The following is a 13363-nucleotide window of genomic DNA, read 5'->3' on the forward strand; positions in this document are numbered from 1 at the left end:
CTCAAAAAAAGTCAGACGCCATTACTGCCGGGCACTACTTTTCTGTTCATTCGTATCACTGCGCGGCGCTCCGCATGCAGCTGATAGACGCGCACTAATCTACAAGTTGTTTGTCTTTTCGAAGGCGGAAGGCGCGACTATATCAGCTGTCTACAGGGCAGTGCTACGAATGAACAGAAAAATAGTGCCCGGGGGTAATGGAGTCTTGACTTTTTTTCAGGAGGCAGTTTTGTGTGCAAATGTATCGCTCTTTTGAACAAAAATTGTTTTAGAAGAAAAAAGCTTTATTGAGATGCCCCCAGCCAACTCATCGGACTATTTTCTTCTCGTCCAACACCGGACCAGAACTCGTCTCACAGAACACTGTCAAGGGTAAGTCAGTGATGATCGCGCACACTGGAGGTGAGGATGAAATAGAGATTCATGTAAAAAAATTCGAACTAACCCTTTAAGGCAGTGCTTCTCAATTATTTTCTGTCATGCCCCCCAAGGAAGAAGAAAACGTCTCACTCCCCCCACCAATACGCTTTGTCATATTTCCTTGTCTTAGCTTTCGGGGGACTTTAGTTTGTCTCTTTATCTCCGTCGCTCTCCGCCTGTCTTCTCATCCCTGTTAAATATTTTTTCATGGTGGCACTTGAGGGTCTGCTACACTTCGTGCCTACACTTCATACTCATACTCTGTGCTGTGTGCAAAGCACGCATGCTCAGTGCAAACAAAACTCCTACACCACCGAACAAATGCTCCCTGCGCACACTCTGCCAATGAGAGCGCCACTGCCCCCTAATGTAGTGGAGGTGCAATTGCACTTTATTCTAAGACAGTAAAAAATAAAATAAAAAGCATGTTCCCTGAGGTCAAACGCGCCCCCCTTGACGAAGCCTCACGCCTCCCTGGGGGGGGGGGGGGCGGCCGCCCTACTATTTGAGAAGCACTGCTTTAAGGCAAGTTGTAAAATGTCTGAAGTCCTCTTGTTTATGTTTAATAAATTGAAAACTTGATAAATGGTGCTGTTTCTACTAAGTACTGTCTCAAATGTCCAATTTGGATACTGTAAATGTATCAGATCGTATGGAAACAAATGTTTCTTGGGAGGAGCAATATGGCCACCCCGTGACCTCAAAAGTGTTGAGATTTTGAGAAATAAATTGTGGTTTGTGACATAATCCAAAGTTATGCAATTTGCAATGACTTTGATATCACTCCAGATGCAAATGTGCCAATAAAGATGACAAGAAGGAAAATGTTAATATCAAATATATTTCTAAAAAAATGAACGTTTGAAGGTGTGCATGGTTTTGGAATGCGCGAGGTTAACTTTTTTTTTTTTTTAAACTGCTGCAGGCGAGGTGAGCCACTAGCCAAAAAGCAGTGCCAGTGATGCCAACTTGGCGACTTTCTTGCTCAATCTGCCCACTTTCCAAAGCATCGCTTGCTGTGGCAAAACATTGTTCATTCGAAAAAAATAACACTGATTTTGAGGGTATTAACAGCATATATGAAAACTTTGCACACTCAGCATACCTGACAATTGTGCCAATTAAAAAAATAAATCAATCAAATTGCAATCTGCCAGTACACAACATACAAGTACAGGGAGTCCTTGAGTTAAGCACACTCGACCTAAGGCGTTTTGGTTACGTCCGGCCCGTCATTTTGGCCGCAGTGTTTCCCCCTCGTCCGCTAGTTAACCCTTAGCTAGTGATAGCGCTTGTGCACTTGTGGGAGTATCTTTGCTTTTTCACCCCCCCCCCCCTACATCATGGCCCCAAAGAAGAAGAAGAAAGCAACGTCTTCTATGAATGTTGGTCCAGCCAAAAGAAAAGCAGTTACCATGGAAACGAAGTTAAACATTATACAAAGATTGCAGAAAGGAGAGACACTGACAAATATGGATGGATATTTATTTATTTATTCATTCATCCATCAATTTTCCTGACCGCTTATTCCTCACAAGTGTCAAGGGGGGTGCTGGCGCCTATGTCAGCTGGCTCTGGGCAGTAGGCGGGGGACACCGTGGACCAACCGAAGAAGTAGACATGGCGTCCTTCCTTCCCCTGCAACAAGCAACGTGGGAACTTGTCGCTGGCAGCTTAGCTAACGAAGCAAGTGAACGGAAAGTTAAGAAAGGCGTTCCAACCATTAAACCAGCAAAGGCCTCAATTTGTGCCGATACTATTACCGAGACGGGACCACCAGCCCAGTCCCAGGTAAAGCAAAACACTTTTCCATTTAAAAAATGGGAAAACATTTGGACTAATTGAAAGTCGGGCTCGGGGAAAATTGTCGACCAAGTCGGTTTAGTCGACTTAAAAGTAGGTCGACTGCAAATATGTGCCTCGAATGACTGCTTGAAGTATATTTGCTTCTTTTTTCTTTTTTTTGCCGGAAGCACGCAGTGGACAACAATACAAGTTGATAAGCTCGTTTAAGAGGCAGCAGTTCCACTTTTTACTAATGGACAATTGTTTAAGTATCACCTGTAAGTGACTTTTAAGGCATGATTACATGTCGACGTCGTCTAGATATAAGTGATGTATGTGTGAACTAAATCTTAGTTTAGGTGTACTTAAATGCTAATCGTTAGCACGCTAATGCTAATCGTGATTGCTAACAGTTTAGCATAGGCTAATTTTGTTGGAAATGAATAAATGAAATGTAGGGAATTAAAACGTCAGCTAAAATAAATACTCAAGAATAGACATGACAAGTACTAACGAAGTATTTGTACTTAGTTAGTCCCCCTCTCCGAATGTCACCTGACTTGGTTGGAAAACCAATTAGTGTTCATAACTAAACACAGCTACTATCATCATCATCATCATCATCATCATCATCACCATCATCATAGGGCTGTAACAAAACATTTGAATAATTAAGCTGTTTATTATTTTGTCACTTAATCATTAAATCAAATTAAAAAACATGATTCATTTCTCAACTATTTTTTAAAGGGAAAAAACACAAATTGCTGCTGCAGAAAATGCACAAACTGATATGAATTCTTCTTCAGCGCCTTGTTTATTTTCTAACACGTCAGAAGTTTGCAATTAGCAATTAAATATTGCACCCCTGAAGAGTAATAATAGTGATGATGATGGTATTTGTTAGGGGTGTGAATTGCCTAGTACCTGACGATTCGATTCGTATCACGATTCACAGGTCACGATTCGATTCGATACCGATTAATCCCGATACGAATTTATAAGTCGATTGTTGCGATTTTTTTCATTCAAATTTAGAAAATACTAATCAGTAAGCTTGTAGAGTGTAAGATTTATATGAAAATGTATTATTTATTTATCTGAAATTTCAGTCTTATAGAGGTTGTAATCTGTTTCATGTTTGAACAGCATTAAAATAAAATATTAAGGCTTAATGTTCCGTTCATATAACATTCTTCCATGCTCACGGTGTGAATCCTAACCCGAAGTCAGACGTTTTGTTGAATATTTTTCCATTAAAAATGGAAGTTTAAAAATTGATTCACACACACACACACACAAAAAAAAGGCAATGATGATAAGACGTTGAATCGGTAAGACTACCGAATGAACAATTCTGAGCTCTTAAAAAAAAAAAAAAAAAAAAAATCGATTTTTTTTTAATTGAATCGATTCGAGAATCGCGCGATGTAGTATCGCGATATATCGCCGAATCGATTTTTTTTAACACCCCTAGTATTTGTCATATGAAGGAGTTGTTGAGTATTTCTTTATACATTTGAGAGACCTTGCAGCCACTGTTGCAGTTCTCGCAACAGCCACAAGATGGCACCGTCCTCCTGCCAAGACTTCAATTGTTGTTTTTCTTTCATTGTGGAGGCCAACTGTACTACTTGACAAGTCAGGAAGAAATCCACCTGAGATGTTTTTGGAAGCTCGGAAATATCCAAAACAATCCGCTCACATTCTCCACATTTCATTTGCTGTCCTTTTATTTCCACCTTTTTTTTGTACTTGTATAAAATCACGGAACAAAATCGGATTGTAGCTGAATACATTTGTGAGGAAAGAGGGGTAAAAAAACAAACAATTTAAAATAACATGCAAACAAAATGAAACATGAAATGAAAGCAACAAGAGCAAAAGTCAGCCTAGTCATTGCTGGTAATTTAGTCACACGTAATTTAACATGTCATTTAGTCATACATGTACATCATGTATGACACATGCGACCGTGCTGATGTTCAAGCAGTCATCTTGTACGTGTGCCATTTTCTTTTTTTCTTTTTTTTTTTTTTTGTAGCGCGGAGCGCCAAGCTGGCCTCCACGTCCAATGGGAGGCCGGGATGAGGCTAGTATTCAAATGAGGCGACCATATATGGGCACAAGCGCACGCCCCCTCGGGTCCCGCGGGAGATCCGAGCGAGAGTCTCGGAAGAAGAGGCGGAAGGAGCTCTCCTACGGGATGCTGTGTGTGTGGGGGGGAATTTGATAGCACACCCCAACATTAACCCCCCCCCTCAAATTGCTCCTCCTCCTCCTCATGGCGTGTTGGACCTCCTTTTGAAGGCGAGTGTTGTTCTATCAAAGCTTGTTTGTGTCTTTGGACTTTTCCTGCCGGTCGCCTTCAACCAAGCTCTCCTGACCAGTGCCCCCAATCGCCAAACCCCCCGACCCCCCCCTCGGGTCCCGTGGGATGCCCTGCCGCCGCCACCGCCGCTCGTCTCCCCCCGCCTCCCTCCTCCTCCTCCAAGTTGTCGGCGTGGCGCGTTGAAGTGCTCCAAGATCTCCACCGCCGTCGCTCCGGAGGGATCGCACCTTCCGGACTCCGGCGAGGATCGGGGCCCCCCCTCCCCACCCCACCACCACGGTTTGGGGACAGTCCCTGCGGTGTGCCCCGCCCTCCCCTTGCCGCGGTCATCCGGACGCGCGACGGATTACGGCGGCTCTCCCTGGCGCGGGTCATCCGCGATGTTCTCCATCCAGGACGGGCTCCCGCGGGGTGGCCTCACCATGAAGGAGGAGCCGCTCCCCGCTGGCATGACCCCCGTCAGGTCCTGGATGGCCGGCGCCGGGATCTTGGACGCCAACACAGCCGCGCAGAGGTCAGAATGCACACACGCACATAATATTTGAAGGCACTGCGCTAACGGTCTTAAAAAAAAAACGTCTTAATGTGTCATTTGTCCATTTTTTGGATGCGTTTCGACTTTTATTGACTTGTCAGCGTTACACAAAAAGTTTTCAATTGGCAGCGAAGACAAATTGACTTTTGCCTGGTAAACGTTTACATTTTGTTTGTACAATTCAAAAGAAATGACGCGGAAATGGAATTGGCCTTAAAAAATAAAATCATAAAACAATGTCAGGCAGGCAAATAAAATGATGACGTCACATTTTGCTCATTCAAAGGCAAATAAATTGGTTTCATCATTTGTATTACTCAATCTGAATTAGAAAAAAAAAAGATCAATTACATTTTATTTCATAATTATTTGGAATCTGAGGGAACTTTTGATTAAATACATTTAAATAAAAAAAAAAGTCATCCTTTGTATTCAAGTGGCAAAATTGTACATTCCACAAATTTTGTTTGATTGATGTATATCACAAATTTACATAATTATGTGTATATTTACACATATTTGAAGATACACATTTTTTGCATATTTATTAATTTTATAAATGTGTGTACATAACGTCTGTATATTATAGATTTACTTTGTGCGTGTGTGTGTGTGTGAGAGAGAGACACACTCGGTGTTTAAGTCTTATTATGAATAATTGACATCTCATAATAATAATAACAATAAATGTCAGTCAATGTCTCACACACACAACATGCATGTAATCGGATGCATGTGTGTGAGCTTAAAAAAAACGTTTATTTTATAACTGTCAAAATCAATACATATTTAATAATACATAACAAAATATTTCTTTGATATCATATGCAAAGGAAATTTGTAATATTTCTTATAGTCATGTGAAAATTATAAGAATCTTCAGATTAAAAAATAAAAAAAATCATAATTGACTTGGAGTGGTGCCAAACAATCGACACACGCTGATTGGACGTTTCCAGAAATAACAATCGGAAGAATCCTCGTCGACGATGTTGTCAGAATGAATCGTCAACGTCCGTCATCTTTTATTCTTCATATGACGCCGTGAACACGCTGACACGAGGCTCCCAAAACAAAATCTTTTTTTTTCCCACGACACAAATCGTGGGTGCGTGTGCGCCTGTCGTCATGTGACCTGACGACGAGCACGACGTCCCGTCCAACGAATGCAAATAAGTTGAAGTGGTCGTCGTTTGTTTTATTGCACATCCGCCATGTGAAGGATGCAAAATTCTTTGCGTCCAATGATCTGAATGCGACAAGCTGCAAGGGCTGAATGGGCAACACATCATCATCATCATCATTATCATCATCATCATCATCATTGTCCCGTTTTGGTGAGTTGTGTTATAAAATAAAATAAAAAATTAAAAATCCGTGTTTAAGGCGGGAATGCAGCGTCAAAAGCAATCAAGTTGCAGGAAAATAAAACACAAAAAAACAACAATACAACTGGCAACAAGTTTTGTACACGCAACATGTCAAAAAGTGTCAAGTTGTTCAAATAGTGCAAATTGTTTCAAGTCAACTTGCTGTCATAAAACAATTCATTTTGAATGCGGTAATGTCGGTCAAATATGGTTCATAAATACATTTCAAATTCATCATTGCAGGACAAAATGCATCAATAATCTGTGAATATATATAAAACAAATGTAAATCATGAAATGTAGTTGAGATCACATAAATGCAAGTGTAGTTAAAAAAAAAAAAAAAAAAAAAAAAAGCATAGTGTCCAAAGTATTTAAAAGTATTTGAGTATTTAAATGTAATGTGATGGAAATACAGCACAGCAAAAAAATGTAACAATAATACATTTATCTGAAAGTCATCTACACATTGTCAAAAAGTCATCCAGTGCTAGTACACTCAATCAAGTCAAGTTATGCAGCTTGCATAGGAATAAATAAATAAATAAATAAATAAATAAATGAATAAATAATAACTAGACTAAGTGCAATTTCTGGAGAAATTGCATGGGAATGCTGAAAGCTGAATGCTAACACATATATGTGTATATATGACGCAGTTAGTTATTTGAATGCGTGTGGAATGCTCATGAAGTAAATTGAGAGATAAATTATGAAATGATGACCTCCTGGTTACTGGACACAATGCGCTTTACCAACTGATGATGGTAATGGTAATGATGATTTTATATGTTTGGAAGTGGGCAGGGAAATTGATACTTAGAAAAAGTTCAATTTCTGTTTATTTCTTTGACATTAAATTGTGCGAGTACTGTAAATAATGTGGAATCAGACGATATATATACCCAAGATGGTGTCAATTTTTGAAGCAAGTTGACATTTGAATGTTGTCAATCGGAAGTATTATGTGGGAGTTGTTACATGGCAAAAAAAATGCTTCAGCATTCCCACAATAATATGTGGTGGAAGTCATGTCAATGTTGGAATGCCATCTAAGGATCATTTGCAATCCAACTTCATTCAGGACATTGCCATCATTCGTTAGTCTTACAAACTCATGCTGTAAATCACGTCAAGCAAAACAAATCACATTTTGCAAAGTTGACAACATGCAGGGAAAAAAACAAAACAAAGCAGAAGTATAACAAAAATCATCGTTTCAATGCCGAAAAATCAATTCATCAATAAATGAAGGAGATAAAACAAGCAGGAGGGAATTGAAGGTGTGTGCGCGTGTTAATGGAGCGTGTCATTCCTAATTAGGACACACCCCTCACCAGAGTGGCCGCGGTCATGCTGCAATTAACAACTAATTACTCTTTGGACCACGCATGCACATTTGCACGCACACGTTTGTTTAACATGACGACTAAAGTTGTTTGAAGGCTTCTTTTTTTTTCCCTGTGTGTTTATGTTTGAGCGTTTGAAGCGTTTGTTTTGCATTTGCATGCGATTCGCGCACAAGCGCAAGGCGGCCATTTTGACAGCCGATCCGCTGCCAGGTGGGCGTGTCCTTCCGGACTCCTTCCGCTGTTTGTGGGTGGGCGGTCGTGCATGGATGTTGGCAAGATTAATTTTTACGGCGGGCTTTTAAATTCATTTTTTCATCTTTCAATTAGGGGCGGGAACCTCACGATACAATACGATATGCGATACAAGGCTCACGATAACAATTATCTCACGATATGATGATGCCGCCATTATCAATATATTGCTCAGGTAGATAGATCCATGATAATCTAGTATAAAACTGATAATAATAATAATAATAATAATAATAATAATAATAATAATAATGAAAATATTATAAATAAATAATAATACAATAAATAGTCAATAAAGAAATAAAAAAATAAAGAATAAATGAATAATATAAATTTTAAAAATAATTCCTAATAATAAAAAATTTAAAAATAATCAAAAATATTTTTCCAGTAGGTGTCAGTGTTGCTGTCATTGTCAGAGTGCGCAAGGAGTATTGCCTGATATTGATAATATAATTTGTAGTTTTGATGAATCTAGGGCATGAGGCCAAAATATTTTCTTCTTGCTGACAAACAAAAAAGCATCTGGGAAGGTTTCAACTCATCATTTCTGTGTTTGGTGGAATTTGTTCTCTGTTTAATTTATATTTTGGGCTGCTTGAATCCTGTTTTGTGTTGAAATTAGGGGTGTCAGCCGATTAAAAGTTTTTGGTCATAATTAATTGCATGAATTCAATAGTTAAATTATGATTAATCACAAATTTTATACCCGTTTTAAATGTACAATAAGATGTTTTTTCCCCTAAGTTTTCAGACACTTATTATATTAAGATACAAATGGAGGGAAAATGTCAAACTAATAGAAATATGGCTGTATCTATTAGTCAGTCATAGAGTAAAGTCATAATCATAAAATTGAGTTGTACTGTTACAAAAAAAAAAAAAGTACGATATTAATTTATGTTGTGGTTGATTTTCTGCCACTAGATGGCATAATTGCATATATGAGCCGGTGACAGCTCGGTGCATTTTTCTTTTCATATTAAGAGCTAATCGAATCTTTAACATGAAGTCACTTGTGAAATTCTACACAAGTATAAGGGGTGCTCATTAATCATGCATTAATTATTATTATTATTATTTTAAGTGATGTTAAAGGAACTTTAAATCAACTCAATAGTAACACACTCATTTTGACCCCCCCTAGTTGAAATGTATTTTTTGTGTGTTTGAATTTATTTCCATTCCAATGTGTGTCTTGACGAATGTGTAGTGCTTGGGTATCGATTCAGATTTCCAGAATCGGTTGGATTCGATTCGATTTTCGATTCCGTTGAGGATTTCCCGCTATTTTAGATAGTCCAAAGTAGCAATGCTGCAAATAGTAGAAACTTGCTTCTCTAATTTAATGCATCGGTAAAAATATGAATATTTACATGAAGAATTTAATCCATTGCATTTACAGTACATGAATAATCAGTTTTATTTAACATGGCCTTATAAAAACAATAAACAATAATTCAAATCAATTACAACCCAAGCTGTGTAAATAAAGTGACAAAAGTGTGTGTGTGTGTGTAGGGGTGGGTGGGGGTGTGTGTGTGTGTGTGTGTGTGTGTGTGCGTGCGGGGGGGGGATATCGATACATGGTTTTATGTATCAATCTATATGAGCTATACGATATCGATAAATCTATTTTAAAGCCAGCCCTACGAATGCGTTTTGTTAGATTTTTATGCACTTTGAAGAGTGGTATTCATTTGAGCTTGACTGCTGGTACGGTTTCAAAAATAAATAAATAAGTAAATAAATAAAAATAAAAAAGGGTCAAAAGCAACAAACACAAATGAGGCTAATGTGTGTGCGTGCTAGCATTTATCCAGTGTGCGTGCGTGTGCAAAGGTCATCTCGGCTTTAATGGCTGCTTTGGGACTCAGAGAGGCAAGCGGCGCCTCCCCGAGTCCCAAACGTGAATAAACACGAGCTCCGGGGGGGGGGGGGGGGGGTTGGCAGGCGGGGCTGGGGGGCGGAGTCATATGCCCGTCGCAAATCCACGTCCAACATTTCACTTCACATTTTACAATATATTATCCATCATTTTCTTAGCTTGACAACATTCCTCAACAAGAGACAATATTTTGTTGTCCGTCAAGCCCGTTTGTTGCTCAAAGTCACATGACACGTGTTGTGTCGTGCCATGCGGCCATTTTTGATTCTCGGACGGATGGCCTTCGTTGGCCTTGCAGTTGTCAACCGCATGAAAAACATGAATCTGTTCCTTATTAGTAACCATATCCAAACATCACAATACGATATTAACCTCATATGATAATGATCACAATATTGTGGGGAGGTTGATGATTAAAAAAAAAGGTCACAATATTGTCAAAAATATGAAATCATGCTTAAAAAAACAACACAATATTGTGCTTTTGTACATGACAGTAATGCATATAAACAAGCTACAATCTGTAAATTACATGCTAATAATAATTGAGTTCCTCCACATATTGACAAGCATATTCCATTCCCCTTTATCTGACGATTAATGTGGATTTGAAACGTTTGAAACGAAGGGCCAAAACATGCCTTGTGAAAATGAAACTGTTCTAAAAAAATAGCCACAGAAGGGCGCTAGAACTGTACAAATGGAAATCAACCATTTTGAACAGATGTGCTGCTTTGAATATCGTGACATGACGACGACAATATATTGTGGCGGTTTTAATATCACGATATTGCCGTTATTGTTACATCCCTATCATTAGGAATGCATTTTACTGATTGGTTGACGCAATTGTGTCTGTGTGTGCGTTAGCGGTGTGGGTCTGGCCCGCGCGCACTTTGAGAAGCAGCCGCCGTCCAACCTGAGGAAGTCCAACTTCTTCCATTTCGTGTTGGCGCTCTACGACCGGCAAGGGCAACCCGTGGAGATCGAGAGGACGTCCTACATCGACTTTGTCGAAAAAGACAAGGTGCGTGTGTGCGTGCGCGCACAACAAACCACTGTTGGTACTGTGTGTGTGTTGATTGTGTTGTCTTGTTGGCGTTTTGCTCATCTTGTGTTGCTTTTGTCGGGATCCCACCGTGTGTGTTTGTCATGTGTTTTGAGTTCACCTGCTTTTGGATTGATGTTATGCTAATGTTTTTTGGGTTTTTTTGTGCTTTAATTTTCAGTTTTATGTTCTTACGTGTTGTTTTTTTTCCTGTATTTTTTTTACATTTTACATTTTTTTTAGTTTTTTTTTTTTATTTTTTTTTTTTACTTTTTTTACTTTTTTTTAAATTTTTAATTTTCTGTTATTTTTTAAATTTTATATTCTGTTATTGGCTTTTTATTTTTTATTTTGTTATTTTTTCATTTTTATTTTCTTATTGTTTCATTTTTAGTTTTTCTATTTTTTTCATTTTGTATTTTCTTTTATTCTTTTTATTTTTTTAATTTAATTTTTTTATGTTTTAAATTTTTTTAATTTTCTGTTATTTTTTTTATTAAATTTTTTTATGTTTTAAATTGTTTTTTAAATTTTATTATTATTATTTTATTTTATTTATTGTATTTTCTTTTATTGTTTTTTTTTTTCTATTGTGTTGTGCGACAGTTGTGTTAATTTGAAATTTGTGTTGTAGTTGTGTTGAGTTTATTTTGTGTTTTGGTTGTGTGGCTGTTTTCTTGACATTGTCGACATGTCGTGGCCGTTTTGTTTTTGATAATGTGTTGTTGCGCAGGAGTACAATGGCGAGAAGACCAACAACGGGATTCATTACCGCTTGCAACTTCTTTACAGTAACGGTGAGCACGTGCACACGCACACACACATTCAATCAGTCATTCAAAACCTGTGTGACACTTGATGCGTCAATCACAACACGTTTCCATTTGACACGATTGATGTGTGACGGACGGACACGTCTGCACTCTTCACACTAGCTTAGCAACAAGCTAACGTTTGATCTCGTGTTCATTTTCCAACCTTCCTTTTGTCATCTAAAAGAAAACAAACGTTCGCTTATCATCATTTCACGTGTTTCACGTGATCTTTTTTGGACCTTGTCACGCGACAACGTGAAAATTTCATGTTGTAAAGTCAAAGATGTCCGAAAAGTTGATGGCTAGCGAAATGATGACGATGTGGACCATCCGATGTTGGATGACCACTTCAATTAGATGCATCGAAAGGTTGTGCCCGTCACGATTAGGGATGCACCAATCGACTCATCGGCCGGCCGATTTCCTTCATTTTGGAAGATCGGTGATCGGCCGATCCCTGAAAAATAAACCGATCCTTTCCAGCAATCTCATCTCCCTCCTCAGAAGTGTGAAAAAGTCACATGACTAAACGGATTTTCGTTTTGATTTGAGAGAACGACTTAATGTGCAGTTTAAACAAGCCATTTGTATTATTTATATATATGTCAAACCATTAAAAAAATGTAATCTGATTAATCACACTTTTTAATTTTGGTTAACCACGATTAATTAGCTAAATTACTTGTGTATTCGTGTAATATAAAATAAATACAAAATACCGTAATATTTTGACATTAATGCATTTTATTATGAGTGTCATTTGCAAACATTGATTAAATGCATGTACGCAATTGCATGCATGCGTGTATTGCTCCAAACGTAACAGCATCATATCAATTGGGTGCAATTCAGCAATTATTAATTAATTAAATGCAAATTACTTTTGTTTTATCTAAAGTCCCGTCGGGGTGTTCTTTAAAGCGAAATTTACCACCGAGCACACCAACTGGAGTCACCCCGCTCATTTTGGAACAACAGGCGTAGGAAATGCCGTGCATTGACCTCATCACTGACCTGCGCAGCCTTCAATGTAACCATCCGCCGTTACGTTCAAGGCTCAAGTGCGGTAAAAAAAAATAGTGCGATTAATGTGCGTTAATCCGTGATTAATGCGACAATTTTTCTGTGATTAATCTATTAACGCTTTAACTTTTTGACAGCCCTAATTATTTTGCAGATATTGTTCAATGTTTTCCAATCAAACAAGATTGGAACACTGAAGGTATCTGCTGCTTGTAATGAAAAAAAAATTGGTATTGGCAAAAATTGGGTCAGACTTTTTAAAAGATCGGTGATTGGCCGGAAAATTGGGATCGGTGCACCCCTCCCTCGTCAGGATACGTCTCTGCCATCGGTAGAGTAAGAATGATTTTTTTAAAATTCATCACCAAACCATCGTCTTTGGAATCAGCTCTTAGAGATCTCATGCTTGCAATGTCAAAGCACAAAAAAAAAAAAAGTGAAGATTGTCCATCCTGTGTCATGATCTTCTTCTGTTTTTTTGTTGCAGGCATCAGGACGGAGCAAGACCTGTACGTGCGCCTCATCGACTCCATGACCAAACAG

The 13363-nt window shown here is 38.4% G+C and overlaps 1 protein-coding gene across 4 annotated transcripts in view; it reads left to right on the forward strand.

Moving 5' to 3' along the window:
• Positions 1-1789: 1789 nt before the first annotated feature.
• LOC144025625 (transcription factor COE3-like) overlaps positions 1790-13363 on the forward strand; it is a 68988-nt gene continuing 57414 nt past the window's right edge. For 2 of the 4 annotated variants that reach the window (XM_077531865.1, XM_077531867.1), the window contains exons 1-5: positions 1790-2211; positions 4250-5051; positions 10805-10961; positions 11716-11779; positions 13308-13363. In XM_077531865.1, the coding sequence (XP_077387991.1) occupies positions 4918-5051; positions 10805-10961; positions 11716-11779; positions 13308-13363 (411 nt within the window). In that variant the 5' untranslated portion in view covers positions 1790-2211; positions 4250-4917. Of the gene's footprint in view, positions 2212-2249; positions 2484-4249; positions 5052-10804; positions 10962-11715; positions 11780-13307 lie in introns of those variants that run through there. The other 2 variants (XM_077531868.1, XM_077531866.1) reach the window with 2 other exon arrangements.

Source organism: Festucalex cinctus, chromosome 9, assembly GCF_051991245.1.
Source record: "Festucalex cinctus isolate MCC-2025b chromosome 9, RoL_Fcin_1.0, whole genome shotgun sequence".
In the NCBI taxonomy this organism is placed as follows: Eukaryota; Metazoa; Chordata; class Actinopteri; order Syngnathiformes; family Syngnathidae; genus Festucalex; species Festucalex cinctus.